The sequence below is a fragment of the Pocillopora damicornis genome, chromosome 1, assembly GCF_964200805.1.
Source record: "Pocillopora damicornis chromosome 1, jaPocDami1.2, whole genome shotgun sequence".
Lineage (NCBI taxonomy): Eukaryota > Metazoa > Cnidaria > Anthozoa > Scleractinia > Pocilloporidae > Pocillopora > Pocillopora damicornis.
The window spans coordinates 23,980,074-24,000,626 of record NC_142670.1 but is presented as its reverse complement, the minus strand read 5'-3'; the positions used below and the strand labels follow the sequence as shown (position 1 = coordinate 24,000,626).

At 35.9% G+C, this 20,553-nt stretch overlaps 2 protein-coding genes across 3 annotated transcripts; one reads left to right on the top strand and one right to left on the bottom strand.

The window, feature by feature from the left end:
* Positions 1 to 176: 176 nt before the first annotated feature.
* On the bottom strand, positions 177 to 3,725 carry LOC113678715 (cytochrome b-c1 complex subunit 7). The gene is made up of 3 exons (XM_027195615.2): positions 3,554 to 3,725; positions 1,630 to 1,799; positions 177 to 446 (listed from the first exon to the last, which is right to left on the bottom strand). The coding sequence occupies exons 1-3, from the start codon at positions 3,687 to 3,689 to the stop codon at positions 369 to 371; spliced, it is 384 nt and encodes a 127-aa protein (XP_027051416.2). The 5' UTR covers positions 3,690 to 3,725; the 3' UTR covers positions 177 to 368.
* Positions 1,390 to 20,169, top strand: LOC113678718 (tetratricopeptide repeat protein 39C). Of its 2 annotated transcripts, none has more exons than XM_089208802.1 (16): positions 1,390 to 1,565; positions 9,605 to 9,653; positions 10,076 to 10,265; positions 10,345 to 10,526; positions 11,141 to 11,442; positions 11,873 to 11,943; positions 13,043 to 13,140; positions 13,497 to 13,590; positions 13,887 to 13,941; positions 14,413 to 14,465; positions 15,136 to 15,242; positions 16,362 to 16,485; positions 16,983 to 17,083; positions 17,348 to 17,452; positions 18,207 to 18,245; positions 18,351 to 20,169. In XM_089208802.1, exons 2-16 carry the CDS (start codon positions 9,621 to 9,623, stop codon positions 18,462 to 18,464), a joined length of 1,668 nt encoding a protein of 555 aa, XP_089064928.1. In that variant the 5' UTR covers positions 1,390 to 1,565; positions 9,605 to 9,620; the 3' UTR covers positions 18,465 to 20,169. The 2 variants fall into 2 exon arrangements, with proteins under 2 accessions (XP_089064928.1, XP_027051419.2); XM_027195618.2 differs by lacking the exon at positions 1,390 to 1,565 and adding an exon at positions 3,798 to 4,060.
* Positions 20,170 to 20,553: the final 384 nt, after the last annotated feature.

Genomic DNA, 20,553 nt, shown 5'->3' with positions numbered 1-20,553 from the left:
TCTCAGTCAATCAGCATTCAGTATTTTTGCCCTCTATGTTATAAAGGATAATTATAATCTGTTAGACTCTATTTTTGTTTCACTCAATCAGTACATTTATATCAAGAAAAACAATTTCAAAACCTAAATGAACCCCGTAAAATTTCCAAGCAAATGCAGCACAAAATATGAATAGGTGGTGTTAACAGTAGTATTCATTCTTTATTACAGGTGATGTAAATCAAATTATGACAATCTTCTTCACATTTCCCTTACAAGTTAAACCTGAACACAATTTGTTTGAAAGCTACAAAATTTCCACAGCTGAAAGTAATTTGTGGAGGAATTAACAATCCCTTCAAGGTTGCACACAAACACACTGATGATGTTCACTTGTGGTCCCACATTTCTCTTTCAATGCGCTCCTTCTTGACCTGGTCAATGAGAGGTTGAATATACATTGTGTCCTATAAGAGATGTAACAAAATGAATTATTAATCCTGAACATTCTAGATGTATTAACCATTTTTATCCAAAAAAATTATCCTTCCACAGGTATACTTAGCCACACTGAAGTGGAATTTTCAGAAAATAACATACAAAATTGTAGTCAATTTAGTATTGGAGTATTCAGCTTATTTATTTTGCAAATTCTGTGGTCTTTATTACTTAAGTCATTCTTACACTGGCAGTTTACTTTTTCTGCTTTTTTTAAGTGCTCTACATATATCAAACATGCGCAAAGAAGAAGTACGCATCATTGGTTACTAAAATAACTTAAAAACCTTTGTGCTGAACTAAAGTCATCTTGAAAATATTTTTTAACAAATAAACCAACAACTGTTCTTCTCACCTGTTAGTGAGAAAACAAATTTGAAAATCAAAATTGATAAAATAGAGTGCTTGTCATTCACACGCCAACATTTTTGAAAAGATGTTATGCAGGTTCGCATCAAAAACACTTAACTGTGGCTTAACTACAAAGAGAGAACTGATAACAGCCTCTGAACACTCACGTCCAACTATTTAGACAAAGTTTAGCTGTTGTTTAACAAAACCACCTCCTAAACAATTCTCAATTTAGCTGAACCTTTTATCTAAACATTTATTTTTGTGAACAGCATCAAGAAGGCAAAAAGATAATAGCGGAGGGATATTTATTTCATTAAATCAACCCACTTACAAAGAAAGCCTGAGGCCCACTGACTGGGTAAAACTGTGCTTTGGGTTAGACCTTGTGTACATAACTAGCCCTAATCATCTAACCTTATATCAATAAAAAAGCAGTATTAACTGTGAAAAGCGAAGAAGATCATGTTCTTGTGGTTACTGGTTAGCCAAAGCAACTTTTTGTTATTTTTCGTAAAGCAATCTGCAGCTGTGTGAAATGTTTTTCATATTATTCTCCAGCAGGTGCTTTGCTGAAGTAACTGCCTACTTCAAATCTTATCGAAGGCACTGGAAGATGCTTTACTCTCACAGCTCCTCTCCACCATTTCTGGTAATACAGATAGTGGTGGTTAATGGTAACTTGGAAAATACACCTTGGACTGGAAACTACTGTGTGTAGCAACTCACATATACAGGTATACATTCTTATGTTCATATCACAACAAAAGGATCAAATAATTTAAATAAGCACAAACAAACCTCTTCACTTGTTGTCCAGTGCTCTTTGGGTAGAATGGTATGTTTCATTGTCAAATCAAGAGCTCTCTTAATACGGAACTGTCTCAGGTTGAAATCTTCAGGGGAAAGACGTTTTACAGCTTCTTTCACATCAGGGTCATCCTCATTCAGCAAGTCACCCCTGCGAAGACCTAAAAATAGCATTGAATTTGCCATAAGCAAACAAACTGAAGATGTATTGTCATTTAGACAAAGGGCAGTCTTGTATCTTCTACTTACACATACTATAAATCCCTGCCTAGCCTTTCTCTGGTGACAGTAGCAGAATAAACATATTCCCCACTTAGATACTTAAAGAGAACACCAGACTCCCGCAGACATTATATTTATACATTACTGGCACTTAAAATTGGTGGCACATAAATTTGGCTGGCAGACATGGAAGTTCTACTTTACAGCAAGAGTTTATGCTCTACTTCAATCTTATCTATGGTATCTAGACAATTTGCCTGCAAATTCCTTAGGACTTCACCCAGTTTATTGGAAGTTTGTGTACTTTAATGGCTAAGTTGGACAGCCAAGTGTATTACACAACCAAATTTACCAACTTTGAGATTGCTTTGTCACAAACTCCTTTTGATCTTCCACAAAACAATGGTTGTGCTCCATTATCACAAAAAACCAAGTACTTAACAACATTATTTTAAGAATTCATGCTCATCCTTGTATCCAACTGGAAATGCAGTAAGGCTACCAAACTTATGTTCCTCTCCATATCTAAGCAGAACATAATGAACACCCTTTTGTGTTTTGGTTTGTATGACCACTGATTAGCCCTGTTACATGAACTAAAATCATTAAGTTTAGCCATACTAAGTAAAGAACACATTAAATACAATTATGATGACAGTTGATGTCAAAATGTGTTAAGGACTATAAAGTGCATCACTGATGTTCTTTCCAAATCTTAACATCTTCTGTGATCCATTACTGAGGAATCTAATGTTTTATATGATAAAAAAGTGAAATTTTGTTTGTGGTGATATCATCCATAGATCTGTCTTCCAATAAATCATAAGTAGGAATCAATCAAAACGTGTGTGGGATTCAGCTTACAGCACTCCAAGCTGCCACCATTTTGGTCACCATGGCAAGTGAAAAATATATATTTGGTGCCTAAATTTAGACAAAAGTAATCAACTGGTGACTCATAGATTAAAGAGAAAAAACTTGAAAAAATTATCAATCTATGGTCGAATTATCAAACATAATCAATGAACACTCCAAACTGCCACCATTTTGGTCACCATGGCTAGTGAAAAATATATTTGGCGCCTAAATTTAGACAAATGTCATCAGCCAGTGACTCACACATTTAAGAGAAAAAACTTGAAAAAATTATCGATCTATGGTCGAATTATCAAACATGATCAATAGTCAACTCAAGTTCCGATAAAATTTGACGACAGGAAAATAGGATAAAATGACAGGCTAACTTTTCAACCTACCCCATGGCCTAGGATCATAGGAGGTTAGGACTTACATTAATGGTATAAGGCAAGATTGCCCATGGCTCATTACCGCTGCATTTCATAATTTTTACCTTAAGGATGCATAAGCTTGCACGAACAGTTAAACATCGCTTGACTTTGTAAATATTGGGTATGTAACATGATCCAAGAATATAAATGAAAACGGATTTAGATAAGCCTACGGCTAAGAAATTGGCATAAAATGGAAGAGGAAATAAATAATTTTATAGCCAGTATGTTTTCGTTGATTTTGAATATTAACTATCGCCACGGTCTCCACGGTAAACGTAGCATGACACGGCCGAGGAAAGTGCAGCGGCACAATACTATGATAGAGAAAAATGAACCATCAAAGAGTACTCAAACCACGCAGATTTCAATCAGGTGGCTCGTTCCTCTACAGGGAAACTTACCAAGTTGTCTGTAACCACAAGCATAGATATACCACTCATGGAAAGCTTTCCAAATCCTACCCGTGAAAGACAGTTCCCTTCCTAGCCTTGGTCCGACAGAGGCCATCTTGAAAATTTCAACTGGTAAATATACCATAATACTTCTATGGTTTTCGTGATATCTTCCGGAAAATGCTCGGTAGATTCCGGAATCACTCGAGCGAGTGGATAAGCCAATCAAATGACGCCTGGCACTTCTTGGCTTCTCTCACAGCTAAATCCTGCAAAATCAAAACATGGCGCGAGATATGTGGAGATTCCTGGTGAATCCCTGACTAGGGCCACATGCATTTATCGAAATAACCACAACACTGCTGACCTTATGAATCCCTCCAGGGATGAGTGCAAAGATACAAGCTCAAATACCTCATCGGCGTTCTGGAAATATCATGGTCTGGCTAGGGATGGGATAAATTTATTGTTGAACAATGGTTTTGAAGAATCACAAAAGCTCTTTCGAAGTCACAGGTAAAATTTCATCGTTAAGACGTGTTGAATAGGGTTTTGTTTCAAATAATTCTCGTGTATTGTGTATTTTGTTTTTACAAAATCTCGCACCGATGAAGTCTCTCTGAGCGAAGAATGTTTGTTTAATTTTCAACCTCTGTTTTATGCTGATTTTACCTGCAAGAACCGGTGGTTTTTTTTTACGCATAATATTTATTATGGTAGTTGCTAGAACACTGTTTCTTATCTTCCGTGGTGGGCTTGGCCTTTAGCTATGAGCTCATTTTTTCTTGGGGTGGAAATTAGGGTGAGGATAAAAATTTGATGGCAATTTCTTCTTTTCTGAAAACCTAAGCTAACGTAAATTAGCGTTTACCGCAAGCTCGTGTTGGTCATCGTATAGACTTGAAGGACTTATTGAATGATATATTTACAACTGATTTGCATGAAAGGTGAAAGTAAGCGTTTCCTCGATACGAAAAGTTTTATCTATAATTTTGACAAGTAGAGTCTAAACATCGAACAGCGGGGATTTTTTATCACATTTTGTAACCTCGTCTTGTGGGGAGTCGAACAAGAAATGGTTGTTTTCGGGTTAGTACATAAAAAATTCATGAATGATCCTTCTTTTTTATGCCTACGCATTTGTGATCCGAAAGAAACTTTATATTTTAGAGAGCTGCCTCGAATTTACATTATGTCACCAATCATGTGAGTTCATAACCTGTCAGATATTTGAATTGAGATCAGTTAACGATTTATTAACAGGCTTGAAAAAGGGAAATTTTATTTGCTCAAAAATTTGAATTCCTTTTTTTAACTTAATTAGATTCAAAACAGCATATTCAATAAAATACATTTGCCTAATGGTGAAGTTAAAATTCTCTTATGTTCTCAGAAAGTTTACTTTGAGCAGCTTTTTGTTAAGGATGTTTCATTTTACTTAAATGGTTCAAAATTATTAAAGACTTCAACCATACAATTTTTTTGAGCAAAACATTAGCACTTCATGTGACTGTGTTTAGATCTTGATTACACAAATTAATTATCCTCCATGACCCTTCTTTTTATACCAAATACTTTCTAGAATGAAATTAAAGTAATTTGTGTGCAAGCACATAAATCAGCCTGTCTTTACTCTTGTTAGGTATTTCTTGCTTGTTATAATTATTTGGCCATTTTTGGGTGGGGATCAATGTCATAAAATATTCAAAGTTTAACAAACAAGATTGCATTGTAGTTAGTGTAAGATAAGTCTTCTTGTGTACTTAGTGATTCATGGAAACACAAAGCACAGCTAAGAAACTTTACCAACATTGAATAACTCAGCTGTATACACCATGTAGTTACCATCAGTGACACTGAAAGTGACGACGTGTTAGTTAGTACTGGCAATTTGACTGAGTTGAGTCCAATTTGGTTGTTAATCATACAAGTGATTCACATTTGTTAATCATGAGTATGATTGAAGAGACCAAGTTAGACAACAGAAAGTCATATTGCCAATTAATTTGAAAAACAAAACAGCCATAATTATAATATAAAACTGGTGGCTGTTTTGTTTTGCAACCTTGTCATAGTATATTATGTTTCCATTAAAAAAACAACAACAACAGTTAACTCAAGGAAATGCAGAACAATAGTATGTGCACATGATGAATAGTGACCAATCACACGCATACAGTCTGATTACAACTATAACGTATACAATGTCCTAAAACCAGAAGATGTGCTGGTGATAACCGATCAAATTCAAGAATTTTGTGAAAAGTCTGATTAATCTAAGGTCTGAAAGTTACTGTGTTTGCTAATCATCACAATAAAATGTCCAGTGTTTGTTTTGCCTGCCATGGTTTTGACAACTTAATTGAATTTGATGTTATCTGCAATATCTTTTTGTAGCCTGAATTGATATGTCAGCAGTAGAAGCAAATATTTTGTTTTCAGTAATTAATTATTTCTATAACTCCCAGAAATTATTAATATTAAATTATTTTATTTTCAATATATTATCCAGTGAGAATATACAAACTTTTTAATCAGATTGTTTTTTTCTGGAAATAACATGAAATTCTTTTGAGTGACATCCATGGAAATGAAGGGCAGCTAATAAATAAAAGCTATGCTCATAAGATGTTGCAAACTGAAGGGTCAACAGGGAAACAAGATGTGCTTGGATGTTATCTGAAACTTAATTTTGAGGAAGTAATGCTGTTATAACTTCTAAGGGGCTAAAAGTTATATGAATTCCTTAAATTCCTACAGTTGTTTAAAGTTATGGAGGCAAGTCATCATTAGTTTATGAAATAATTCAATGCTCATTAGCATAACTATTTCTGTATAAACATTTTGACAGTGCAATGCACTGAAAATGTGCAGTTAAACATGAAAATGGGTAGGTAAACCGGTATTAAGGACTAGCAAAAGTAAGCTGCAATTAGAGTTTGAGTAACATTACGCCTGTGATACATGCAGTAAGTGATGTAGAAATCAAACTTGACAACAAACAACTTCTGTTCGGCAAATTACTTTCAAAGTATTTGAAATTTGTGTCTACATGAATCCATCATCACTTAGTAAAGCAAGCATCTGTCTCATGATCAACAGTCACTTCTCATAATAAATTTGTCAGGTAGTTTTGGTTTTGTAGCTTAGTGAAGCAGATACTTTCAAGTATGTACTTTTTCAGGGAGGGTTAGAATAACAACAATGATTTGAATGCATCATGGCCCAGACAAGTTATTTTTCTAGGTTGTGGAGAGGTGGATTTAATTGTTATAGAATTTGTCTTGAGGTCAAAAGGACAATTGACAAATTTAAAGGAATCACAAGGTGTATTTTTCTACAAGTAATTTACATGATCCAATTGTTACTTAAGTGTGGAGATGATTATAAAAAGTTTCACTTTTTACATTTGTTTTGATGTGGAAATAAAGTAAGCTCAGGTACATTAAATTTTTTATACATGTACTATAGGTAATGGTGCTGGCATTGGAATTTAGCTTTGTTCGGTAACCAGTCAACTCGCCGACGGACCAACTCGCCGACGCCAACTCGCCGACGTATAAAATCGAGTAGAGACGTCGGTGAGTTGGTTGTCAATCCAATACAACTTATTAGAAGTTAAACATGCAGAGAAGTAAACGATATTTAGTAAAAAAACACTGGCGAACATTGGTGAACATCAAACAGAAGCTTAAACATCGGTGAACATTGGTGAACATCACCAATGACTATAACGAACGAGTTATTGTGCGACAACAACACCGTAAAGACTCATCTTGTCAATCGCTCAGATTTTTTAACGAAAACTTGGCTTTCTAGACGAGATCTTTAGTAAAATGCAATTATTTTTATTTGCAACAAAGTTTATAAGGATCTTAAGGCGAATAAAGCGAAGTAAACCTCACCAACGACTCTAACAGCTTCAGACGCGAACGAGTTATTGTGTGACAACAACACCGTTAAGACTCATCATGTCAATCGCTCAGTTTTTTTAACGAAAACTTGGCTTTCTAGACAAGATCTTTAGTAAAAAGCATTTCTTTTTATTAGGCAATTACAGAGTAATGTGTTTGGATTATGGGAGAAATATGAAAATGGTGAAAGAACAGCGGCCCAATTATTGAAATCGATGTCGAGATTAAACGGACCTACAAGAGCAGAGTAATTGCATGATATACATTACTTTCACATGTTCATCTGATCTTTATAATAAATGGAATTTTATCGTTTTTATCGTAAATCAAACGTTCTCGATCATGAATAAATCTTTCCTTAAAGTTAAAAAAAAAAACATGTGGTTCCGCGTGGTTGCTATGGTTGTCACACAATAACTCGTTCGCGTCTGAAGCTGTTACAGTCATTGGTGAGGTTTACTTGGCTTTATTCGCCTTAAGATCCTTATAAACTTTGTTGCAAATAAAAATAATTGCTTTTTACTAAAGATCTTGTCTAGAAAGCCAAGTTTTCGCGAAAAAAACTGAGCGATTGACATGATGAGTTTTTACGGTGTTTTTGTCACACAACTCGTTCGCGTCTGAAGCTGTTAGAGTCATTGTTGAGGTTTACTTCGCTTTATTCACCTTAAGATCCTTATAAAATTTGTTGCAAATAAAAAGAAACGCTTTTTACTAAAGATCTTGTCTAGAAAGCCAAGTTTTCGCGAAAAAAACTGAGCGATGACATGATGAGTCTTTACGGTGTTGTTGTCACACAACAACTCGTTCGCGTCTGAAGCTGTTAGAGTCATTGTTGAGGTTTACTTCGCTTTATTCACCTTAAGATCCTTATAAACTTTGTTGCAAATAAAAAGAAATGCTTTTTACTAAAGATCTTGTCTAGAAAGCCAAGTTTTCGTTAAAAAATCTGAGCGATTGACATGATGAGTCTTTACGGTGTTGTTGTCACACAATAACTCGTTCGCGTCTGAAGCTGTTAGAGTCGTTGGCGAGGTTTACTTCGCTTTATTCGCCTTAAGATCCTTATAAACTTTGTTGCAAATAAAAAGAAATACTTTTTACCAAAGATCTTGTCTAGAAAGCCAAGTTTTCGTTAAAAAATTTGACCGATTGTCATGATGAGTCTTTACAGTGTTGTTGTCATACAAGAACTCGTTCGTGTTTGAAGCTGTTAGAGTTATTGGTGGTGTTTACTTTGAATTACGGTTTACTTTACTTTATTCGCCTTGAGATCCTTATAAACTTCGTTGCAAATAAAAATAATTGCTTTTTACTAAAGATCTTGACTAGAAAGCCAAGTTTCCTCTAAAATCTGACCGATTGTCATGATGAGTCTTTACGGTGTTGTTGTCACACAATAACTCGTTCGCGTCTGAAGCTGTTAGAGTCGTTGGTGAGGTTTACTTCGCTTTATTCGCCTTAAGATCCTTATAAACTTTGTTGCAATAAAAAGAAATGCTTTTTACTAAAGATCTTGTCTAGAAAGCCAAGTTTTCGTTAAAAAAACTGAGCGATTGACATGCTGAGTCTTTACGTTGTTGTTGTCACACAATAACTTGTTCGTGTTTGAAGCTGTTAGAGTCGTTGGTGAGGTTTACTTCGCTTTATTCGCCTTAAGATCCTTATAAACTTTGTTGCAATAAAAAGAAATGCTTTTTACTAAAGATCTTGTCTAGAAAGCCAAGTTTTCGTTAAAAAATCTGAGCGATTGACATGATGAGTCTTTACGGTGTTGTTGTCGCACAATAACTCGTTCGCGTCTTAAGCTGTTAATTAGTCATTGGTGATGTTCACCAATGTTCACCGATGTTTAAGCTTCTGTTTGATGTTCACCAATGTCCAATGTTTTTTTTACTAAATATCGTTTAATTTTCTGTATGTTTAGCTTCTAATAAGTTGTATTGGATTGACGACCAACTCGCCGACGTCTCTACTCGATTTTATACGTCGGCGAGTTGGTGTCGGCGAGTTGGTCTGTCGGCGAGTTGACCGTAAACCGCTTTGTTCTACTGGTAGATACATTGTATGCTGTATACTCTGTACAATGTAAATGTGATTTAAAATTTTTTTTCATCAACATCTGCCTCTTCTTTTCTTTTTAAAGTGATGGCTCTCCACTAATGAGTGCTGGTTCAGGCATGGTAGACTTTGTGGTAAGTTATACCTGTCCAGTGCTTGCCTTCTTCAGTTTGTAATTTTTTCCAAACAAGATTTTGTTTATTTTGTAAATTTCCATGTTATAATTGTCATGCACATTTCCAGGGTCAGCAGTTCTGATTCTAAGCAGTGTTTTCATATAGGAACCCTGCGGTAAATGGCCTATCTCACTGGAAATTATCTGTAGCTCTGCCTGATGGTGGAAGAACATTGGACTGTAATATCTGAGAATCTGATGTTTGATTGTGTATTCTTCATCCCACCCCTGTGACAATTGAATTGTGTTTTTTCTGTTTTCAGTGACTTAGTGCACAATTTGTCATATTTCTTTATCAATAACTACATGTGCTGTATTTTGAAGAATTTTCTTGTCAAAATCTTTGTTGATTGTCTACTTTTAATTTTTTTTTCATTGCAGCAAGCAATCCTTACATTTGAGGATGATCAGCTTGACAGGGCTCTTGAGAACCTTAAAAGAGCTCAGAGGATTTGCTGTGTAGAGAACATCAGGAAGGGTACAGGAATGGGGCTTGATGAACAGCTGATGAGGCAGATCTTGTATGCTGATTGTGAGCTCTACATGGCTCTTCTGACATTCCTTAAACAAGGTAAAACTGACACTCTGAGCCATTGCTTTTTATAATGTGGTAGAAGTAACGTTTTGTTATGGTTTATTCACCATTGCAGGCATCACTGATTATATCAAGGGTGGATATCTGATGCGACGTGCATGGAAGCTCTATGATAAATGCTACCGTGAGATAAGTGCTATTGGTGGACCATTCTTGGCATGGGCCCCTGATCTAAGGTGTAATACAAATGGTGCTATTTCATCTGGCCTTGATGATGTTGAAGAGGCTATTGATGAGGTAACTATGTGTATATGTAGACATGTGTAATCATTCAGCACACTTATTAATAGCATTCAAATGAATGTGCATTTTTTGAGCTGGTAGTTTTTGTAGCAAGGCACAATGTTATGGTTTTTCTTTCTTAGTAGCTCTGATCTTTTCTGGTCAGGAATGTCCTTGTTAATGGTTACCAGTGGACTCACTAGCTGTAATAGACTGCTTACTCAGTGCACAGTTTGTTATTTCCCTTCAAGCATTCAATGGGCTGTGAGCAGTACCATTCTCCTAAAGTAGACTCTTATTCACACCCTTTAACTCCCAAGATCTGATTGTTACTTCTCCCCTCTAGGAGCTGCACATTTCCTTGTAAATAAGTTAATTGTAAATTAAGTGTTACATCAAGGTAACAGCTTCTGCCTGATAAGTTTGAATATTCTTATTGCCTGTTTGCTGGATATTATATTGACATCATAGGGAGAAGTTACATGTTGATCATTCCTGAGAGTTAATGGGTTGATTTGTCCATAATAGTGGTGCAAGCAGTGAAGTATGATTACACATTAAGATGTTATCACACAGTATTCTACAGTACCAGAGTTGTTACTAAATTGGTATTGTCCCCAACACTGTAGTCTGTAGAAACTTGTGTGGTATCACCCTTGGACCCTGAGGATGTAGCGTCTCCCCTGGACAATCTAACCATAAATGAAGAAACAGTCAAGCTCTCAGCTGCAGCAGTCAGTCCTGAGGCATTAAGGCACCTTCAGGCTGCAGTATCCTGTGGTTATGGGCTGTTTCATTTGGCAATATCTCTAGTGCCACCCAAGCTGTTAAAATTCTGTCATCTTCTTGGCTTTTCTGGAAACAGAGAAATTGGAATACAAGCATTGAACTTGGCAAGTCAGAGTGAAGATATGAAAGCTCCAGTGGCAAGGTTAGTTCAAGTAATATAAAGATTTCATAACTTTGCTAGAAAATTGTGAAAGTCCTTCAAATAAACACTAAGTATCTTCCTGTATGAGTATTTTCATAAAATCTGCACAAGTGTGAAGGATTTAGAGTGTTCTCAAATCTGTTCAAGGTTTGTGGGAAGATCCACCCTTGGAGATCTCTTTAGATCTTCAATAGTCAAGGTCATTTTGACAAAAGTAATTTTACACTTTTTTCCAGGGTTCGTGGCTAAAATTTTCACTAATTCTTTTTTAGTATTATTAAAGCAAAGAACCTTCCAAAGAGCTAACAATAGTTTTCAGTTTGTAAGAAGTCATTCCTCACTTGCTTACTTGTATGGTTTTACTCTTACAGTAGTATGCTTTGAACAGTCTATAAAGTAAATTGAAGCTGTGATATTCATATTCTCCTAGACTTACCTTACTGTGGTATCATGCGGTTATCAGACCATTTGTTGCTCTGGATGAAGGAAAAAATGAAGAGGGTGTGTATTGTTTGCTTATCAACTAGACAAATAGTTAACTAATCCAACTCAACACTAGTATAACTGTCATTTTGTACTTTATGATATGAATTAGAAATGTAGACTTACCACCAAACTGTACCTAGCATACACACCATGTAACCAACACCTAAGCAGAAAAATGGATCATCACATACAGCTTTACCAACAGTTTTAGAGTCTACAGTGCCCAAGGCGAGGTAGACTCATTGTTATCTTGTCCGTGAGTCTGTCCTTGAACAATCCCATCATTCATAGTGGCCTTACACATGAAAATGCTGTTTTAGAAAATAGCTGAAAGAAATTTCAGAGTTGTGACCCAAAATTCACTTCTTTTATCCATCACTCAGTTACTCCTTCTTTCCACCTCTTCTTTCAACTCCTGTTAACTTTTTGTCAGTCTGCTAGCATGTAAGGCTTTAGCTTGTTCAATTCCATTTCCTGTATGGGGCTCAACTGATAGCTAAGAATTGGTAAAAATTTCAACAGTTAGCTGAGAAGTAAAGTGTATTTGACTGACAGGGTGGATCTAAGACCAAAAAATTTGACTAATGGATAAAAGATCATTCGAAATAAAGACCGAGTGAGATCTTTCAAATACAAGGCACTTGGATAAATATACTTTTCAAGGGTGACAAGCCATCTTACATTTCAGTATTTATAGGCCTTGTTTTCAAACTTTGTTGATCCAGTATGGATGAACTGTAGTCTGGAATGATTGAAACAACCTATTTTTTCAAAAGTGGAAAAAGATAGACAAACATTGTGACTTGGCAATAGACTTCTCAAATGCTGATTTCTGCTCAGAAAAAGGTGAGGTTCTGGATGAAAAGAGATACAAAACATATACTTTTTGTTAACAAAAATAGGGAAGAAAAGGAAAAGAAAGACAAAGGAAAAAAACTTGCCTCTGCTTGGAGTCAATCCCTTGACCTTTTGCCTGAGGGGAGAAGCACAATCTGTTGTGCCAAGTATGCAAATGTAACTTGAGACTTGATCTGAATACTATTGACCTAACCTGTTTAATTAATTTTCCTTGACAAATGATGTTTAAGTTCTTGTAATTTGATATTTTTTTAAGGTTTAGCCAATGCGACTTCTATCTTAGAAGAATCTTACCATGAATACCCTTGCTCAGCTGTTTTTTTGTTCTTCAAAGGGCTTGTATCCAGATTGAAGGTTAGATACGAAAAATCATGGGTTTAATTTGAGCACAATTGACTTGTTTCTGATTCAAAATGATGTGTTTTCTCGTAAAAACAATTTCACCTACTAGACTAGAGTGGAAAAAATTTTTTGTTGATTTAATTTTATTTGTGTATGCTGTATACAAGATAACATCCATGGAAGAAAAGGAATGCAAAGGAATTAAAGATCCTGGCTTCTTGCTTTTGTGCCATGAAAACAATTTCAGTTGTTTATACCATTACAATACAGAAATAACTGGTCATCAGGCCTCAAAAAAAAAGCTGTTAACTGGACTTAATCAGTGGAGTATGTATGTAGAGCTAATACAGCTGTTTATCTTTAAACAGGGTCACATTGGTGTAGCATTGGATGAATTTCATCAAGCCATGCACTCTGCTGCAGGACAGCAAGAAATAGCTCTTATATGTCAATATGAAATAGGTAATTATTTGGAAAATTTTCTGAGAACAATTACATATATACTAGTATTCCAACTTGAATACTTATAACACACTTGAACCATTTCAAAAATTGACTTGAAACCCTTTGTCTGTGATTCATGCTGGTGCAATGTTTTCTTGTGCTCTCCTCTGGTTTATATACATGAAAATCTGGTCACTTGGTTTAAAGGCAGGAGCAGTTCCTTAATGCTTACTTAATTTCCTATAATTCAAGTTAGCCAGTTGATTACTTTTTATGATGTTACATTTAATCCAAAACTTGTCTTCCTCGTTTAGGTTGGTGTCACATGTTAAGGCTTGAGTGGGAATACGCTCTCCCAGCATTTCTTAGGTACTTTTTTTGTTTGTTTGTTTGTACCATCTTTTATTTATTTCATTGGGAAAAAGAATGTCCTTTGTGCTAAGAAGCTCGCAAAAACAGAATTGTTGTAGAGCAACTCTGTTTGTCCATATTGAATCCTTTGATGCCTAAGAGTGACCTACAGTACCACCCTTGAATCACAACTTGAGGTTCTGTAACAGGAGTAAAGGAGATGATCACTGCCTGAAGAAGCTGTTGCTTTTTAAACAAATTCTCCTTGTCAACATCTTAGGATGTGTATAGAGAACAGTATGGAGAATAGGCATACTGATGTTAAAAGTTAAGTAAAAGTAAAAGGTTAAGGCTGCTTTCTTTTCAACCATGAATTATTCAATGTTCACGAGACAACACAATACCAAGTCACCAATTCATTTATGAGTGCAACTGGAGTAAACCAGTCTTAAGTGTGTAATGGTCAGTTGTGATCTTTTTAAATTATAGATTGAAAGAAGAATCCAAGTGGTCGCAAAGTTACTATGCTTATCTCTGTGGAGGTAAATTGATGATCATGTAAATCATATTGTGTAATAGGTTGTGGCTTGTCATTGTGGTAAATACCAATTTCAAAAGAAACATATCGTTTGTCTCACTTCGGTCACATGGGATGTGGATTGTGATGTTTTGACTGCAAACTGCTAGTCCTCCTCAGGTGATGAGGTCAATTGAGTAAGCGTCACTAATATGCTGTACCGCTCAGCTGCGATTGAATGGAATTCCATGGCTGCGATTGGTGCATCTTTGGATCAGTTCCCTCTGTGGTCCATTGCCCATAGCTCTTCTTCTGTTGTGGGTTTTTTTTTACTTTTGAAAAATTAAATCCTGGTTTTAAATCACCACATATGTTTCTCTTTGCAACTTTCATTATTTTCATTATACAAAGTAATTGTTGTTCACATCCTAACTGTAGAAAAAATAACCATTTTGTATGTGGTGGTAGTCATGTACATGTAGCAGTGTTGTCTATTGGATGCCCCCCTGAAGCAAGAAAGTAATGAAATGTTTATCACAGTTTACTCACTCTCTCTCCAATAGCTTCTCTTTTTCTGCTGAGCCCAAGTTTTAATTATACTATACCACTCCTCATGAGGCCCCAGTGTGTACTGTATAAGAACAGAAGTTGATTGTATTTGTATAAATGGTGGCATTTCTTTTTTTATCATCTAGTCACAATAGGCATTTTAGGAAGTACAGTTGAGGCTCAAGCACAATTTAAATTGGTTCCTAAATTTGTCAAGAAGAAAACTCCACTGGAACAGTTTCTCTTAAGGAAGGTAAGCTTTCTCTGTCGATAAACTTGAGGTATGATATTGATTTTGGAGCTTTATTGTGGGGCCGCACACCTTGTCTTCTAGCAGTTATGTGGTGCACAGGTAGACCAACACCTTTTAGGAGAATAATTAGCAAGAAATGCGAACAAAAATACTTTATTAGACCTCTTGCTAATGATGTCAAGTTCGATATTGGGATCACATTACATGACAGACTAAGTCACGCAGTTTCTTGTATTATAGAAAAATTATAGAAATTATAGAAAAAGCTGTAAAAGAGACTCTCTGGATACTCGAAACAGCAGACGATTTGGACACATTAGCTACTTGCAAACTTGAAAAACATGGCCAAAACTAATGTGCCAACTTTTATGAAAGGTTTGGCATTCGACCAATATGAACCTTGATGTTCTACTGCGTTGAGAAAGAAATAATTATCGTTCTTGTTATCACTTGATTATTACTTGACGATTGTCGTTTTTGTTCTCTGTATTTCATTATAAAAAACAGCCATCTATCTGCTATTGCGACTCAATCTAATAAATGAACGTAATTTTTTTTCTCGCATCGATTTCTCAAGTTGTAACTGTCGGCCTTCACCAGATTATGTTCCAGTCGAGCTGCACCAGGTGCGCTGGATTGAGGGAGCAGGTGACGTCAAAGTGTAATGGCCGATTTAGTATGCAGAACGGCAATTAATTTCGGTGAACAGCACAAAAGTTCCGTGCTGCATACTTAATTAACCACGTTCACTCATTGCAAAATTAATCTAGTAGTCTTTGACGTTAATTTACAGTTCGACAAAACTCTAATAAAACATCTCGACAGGAACATAATCTTGTAATGGTGGATGACTGAAATGAGAAATCGAAAATGAAAAAAAAACTATATTTGAAACGGATGCGCTCTAATAAGAATTTTAATAAGAGTGAAAACAGAAATTACATTTTATAATGACTGGGGCCCAGGAGCCTATCAGCTTGGGCAACACACTCGTTAACTTTGACGTCAAAATTTACCCAGACTAGAGTTCTGCAACTGGCTGACTGAAATGTATACTCCTTTACAGTTGTTTCAGTTTCAAGTTTTGTCTTTTTTTTTTTTCGTTGGTTTGTTTGCTAGGCTGCTATGTACAAAAAAGGGCCACCATCAGAGGCTGATTGTTTACTGTTAGCATTAGAACTTCTGTATCTGTGGAGAGCATTCTACACTTGCAGCGAAACTGTCTTAAATAGAATTCTTTCAGGTAAGACTCTTCTTTATTTAAAAAGTACCAATAGTCTGAGCTATAACACAAAAATCTGTTTACCTACACTGTAGAAACTGCATTCAAGACAGTGCTATGAAAATTTTTGCGAATACCTTTATACCCAGACATGTTGTGGTTGAAACAGTTGGTGAGTTTACCAGATCGCGACAGGGAGATAGCGATCTTGAGGATGGACAGATCGTAATCATGGGCTGATTGATCCCCCTTTAAATTATACAAGCCATCTAAGCCTTAAACCACGCATTTATTCACACAAGAATTAACCAAACCAAGGTTTTATTCAAATCCTGAATAACCATCTGTCGAACAGCACATCATCTGTAGTCAGTTCGGATCATGCGTAATCAGTCGACCTCATTGACTAAAGGAGACCAGCGGTATGCTGTAGAATGATCACTTCGGTAGTGACTACGAGGTAAGATACACGATAGTGGTATATTAAGAGGTGTTAAATCCTTGTTTGTTTATTGCAGATGTAGAGGAGTGTCAAGTGAGTGCCAATCTTGTTCCTCTCAAGTCTCTTATACAAGGATCGGCTTGTCAGGTCCTCAAGAAAACTGACCTAGCTGTGAAGGTGCGTGTAATTGTAACAAAGTTTAAACAGAGGAGATGGCTGTGAAATAGTTCCTTGCGTTTGATATTTTAACCGTTATGCACCTCAGTTGAGCCGGTCAGCGGACATGATACCCTTTTCGTTTGGTGGACTATTTCCAAAAGTGACACTTTCAGCCAAGCTTCAAAGTTCGTAGCTAAGGATCTAGTTGATATAGAGGCCGTGTTTAAGCTATTAATTAAAGTCATCTCAGCGATACTGTATTTGTTTCTATTTGATCGACAGTTTCTTCAGGATGCTATCGTCAAATCCGGTCGTAGTCCTCCAGATTCGCACGTGCCTCCTTTTGCCATGTATGAACTTGGTGTTCTATATGCGCAAGACGGAAAGGTTAGCAGTGTGTTGACCAATAATTTTTCATAAAAAAATTTAAGAAGAGATTTGGAGAAACGTTTGATTGCAATGTTCAATGCTAAAACGTTATCAAAATACGTAGAAACTTCTTTAAAACTTATAAAAACTTCTGAAACTGTTCGTGAAATATCGTTGACGACGTTTCGACGTTGCTTCCCGTCATTATCAAGTCAAGAATAAAAATGACAAGTTGAAATTTATAAAGTAATAAAAAAATAACAAGGGAAAGAATGTTTTTGTGCCAGAGGTAAAATAGCAATAAAGTGTTAAGTAAAAAGTTTGATGTGAATCGGGTCTCATTGCGTGTTCAGAGGAATAAAAAGCATTTCGTAGATCAAACGGTCAAACTTGCTGATACATTTTCTGAAGACTTAAGAAAAGGCAATCGATGGGTTCTTTTGTGTAATCCATGCTTCACCATGAAGTGTTTCCGATGGCAGAGTGATGATGCTTGATTCGTTTATTCTCGAGTGGTATACCCGACATAATTTGCATCACACAATACATTCAAAGAGATAAACAACGCGTCACTGTAGCAAACGGAGAAACGACAAAGAGACTTAGATTATTGCACACGCATGCTTATTACACCACAGTCCTTAGTAGGACTGTGGTGTAATACTATGTGGAATTCAGGCCTGCTTGAGTTTTTCGAAAATTTTGTAGTTATCGTTATTATGAGCTAGTTTCTAGAATTAAAGTAATCCTGTATAATGTGTATAATTTTCAGATGAGCACCAAAGGAGAAGAACTGTTGAAAAGAGTCAAGGTTGATGAAAAGCGTCTTTATTTTATTTTCTGTCCTTTCCTGGAACTTCCAGATAAGGGAGGTCAGTCGTCTTAATATTGCTCTCTCTTTCTCTTTTCCTATTAGGACAACTTCAGTGGTTATGACTTTGAGAACCGACTGAGTTTCCGTGTTCACGCAGCGCTTGCCAGAATAGAAGAACGAAAAATGAGCCAAGGTCAAGTAAACACCAAAAGGTGAAAATAATAGCCAAGGTCACGCGATATTAACCCGGACAAACCTCACTCACGGAATAAATTATGGAAAACTAACCTAAGAAAAGCTTAGAGAGGAATTGCAGAGGCAACGGGAAAGGATTAAAACGGATTGATGAGGCCCTCATCTGCCTGATAATGTGATTGCAATTTTACCAATCGAGTTGGTTTTCTTAAAACAAAACTGTGCAAAAATTGCTAAACAAAATTACCTTTAATAATCCCCTTTATACTCTAGCATATTATTTTACGGTAAATCGTTAAATTACTTTTTAACAAAGTCAGTGTGCTGGCACAACGTTCTTAGACTGAGATTGTGTTTTAAAGAATTCCTTTGATCAATGTACTTTTGTTTAAAAAAAAATTACAATTTTAGTCGCAGTACAAGACTTTGAACTATGTCTGAAGGCAGCGCCTTAACATTTAATCATTATTCATTTGGAGTCCATTTTCATTTTGCCCCACGGGTATGGAAAAATAAATTTAACGAGGAGTCTCGACTAAACCACAATGTTGCTTCAATGTGCTGTTAATGAGAAATGTTTTTGACTGTCACACAATAAACGACTAAAGAAGCTGGCTAGTGGTGGATATTTGCCCAGCTGCGAAGCGGCAAGGTGAATATACAATGCTAGCCACTGACACTCAGGTCAATAATTGTTTTAGAATATACTAAAATAATGAGATAATATAACACAAAGATGATTAGATTAATATATTCCTTCAGCGCTTACAATATGTTCGAGCGCGAGTTGCTTGGAGGTGAATGGCGAAGGATTTTCGGGGTTTGAGAAGCCAATTAGAGCACGCCTTTAGCGTCATTCAGTACTGTTTTGGTATATACTAATTAGGTTTTTTTTTGAGAGATAAACCACTTTACAGAAATACTTCATAAGCTTCCATTGCTACGCGAAAAACGATTGTTTTTTTTCCTCGACTAAATGTAAATTGATATCATGTTACTTCTGTCTTGACTCTTCATAAAGGACGGTTATTATTTAAGAACAATTCTTTGTTGAATCACAGCTTATTTCCATTCATATTATTTCCTTGCAATTGGTTGCACTGAATTTGTAACATAAAAGGTAACGAAAGCAACAGCACAGCTTCCTTGTGTCTCTAACTCAATGATGTGTCCACTCAGCATATCAAGATTCACATTTCTTCAAAGTTTTCAGAAAATCAGAACCATTAAAATGTTTCGATTAATTAAGAAGGTTTCTTAGCTTTTTGTACAATTTTATGTGCTTCATGTTGTGCCACACAGAAAGAGGCAGCGATTTCAATTCATCAAGGACTTGGTGTTTGAAAATTATAGAACCGTGCTGAGCCGCCCTAAAGGTGTGAAGTTGCTTCGAAAAGGTTTTTTTTGTGAATATTATTTATACTTAGTACTAATGATACCCTCTGATTTTTACAGTGGAACTTTTTATTATTTATTGAAACTTTGGATTGAGAGAAGAGATTTGCAACATGTGGATATTTTAATGACCTTTTTGTCAAGAATGTAAATGTTTATTACCTTATTAAGATATCTCATATAAAAGTGCACTTTTCAGTCGTAAACAAATCTTATTTGAATGAATCGTTCAGGTATATTTATGATTTTATTTAATGTAACTGTATAGTTATTTAACACTTTTGTTCTGGGATTAAACACTCAGTAACCTCGAAATGGGGTTTAAAAGGGATGTTGCGTTTGGTTTTGGTGAGCATTTCAAGATCGAATGATTTCTGCCCCCTGTGGACCAGTTTTCTACTCTATATTGTGGTCGCGATTAAACCTGGCTGTTGTAAGGCGCCCTCATGAATGCAAAGAGACCCTCAAGGCCCTTTCATTGGGGAGAAGTCGTGAATTATACGAATCCTTTAGTGCGTATGTACAAAACTGAGGAGTAGAAGGCAGAGACTGGAAAAAGAAATCCACTGTTCTTTACCTAAGGGTTTATCGATAATAGCTAAATTAGAAATGGTGGTGTTAGAGCAATGTTTATCAAGAGCACCCAGTAGCAAGGGTAGGGAGAAAAAAAAATCGCAGTACTCAAGGGAGGACAGCCTTTACAGCTTTTAGTGGA

Excerpts from the sequence above, each read along its gene's own strand:
- LOC113678715 (XM_027195615.2), bottom strand. The coding sequence starts at position 3,689 with ATGGTATATTTACCAGTTGAAATTTTCAAGATGGCCTCTGTCGGACCA. Across the intron at positions 1,800-3,553 it reads TTGTGGTTACAGACAACTTG|GTCTTCGCAGGGGTGACTTG; the intron begins GTAAGTTTCCCT and ends TGCTATTTTTAG. Across the intron at positions 447-1,629 it reads ACTGGACAACAAGTGAAGAG|GACACAATGTATATTCAACC; the intron begins GTTTGTTTGTGC and ends CATCTCTTATAG.
- LOC113678718 (XM_027195618.2), top strand. The coding sequence starts at position 3,915 with ATGAATCCCTCCAGGGATGAGTGCAAAGATACAAGCTCAAATACCTCA. Across the intron at positions 4,061-9,604 it reads AAGCTCTTTCGAAGTCACAG|TGATGGCTCTCCACTAATGA; the intron begins GTAAAATTTCAT and ends TTCTTTTTAAAG. Across the intron at positions 14,466-15,135 it reads CTATGCTTATCTCTGTGGAG|TCACAATAGGCATTTTAGGA; the intron begins GTAAATTGATGA and ends TTTATCATCTAG.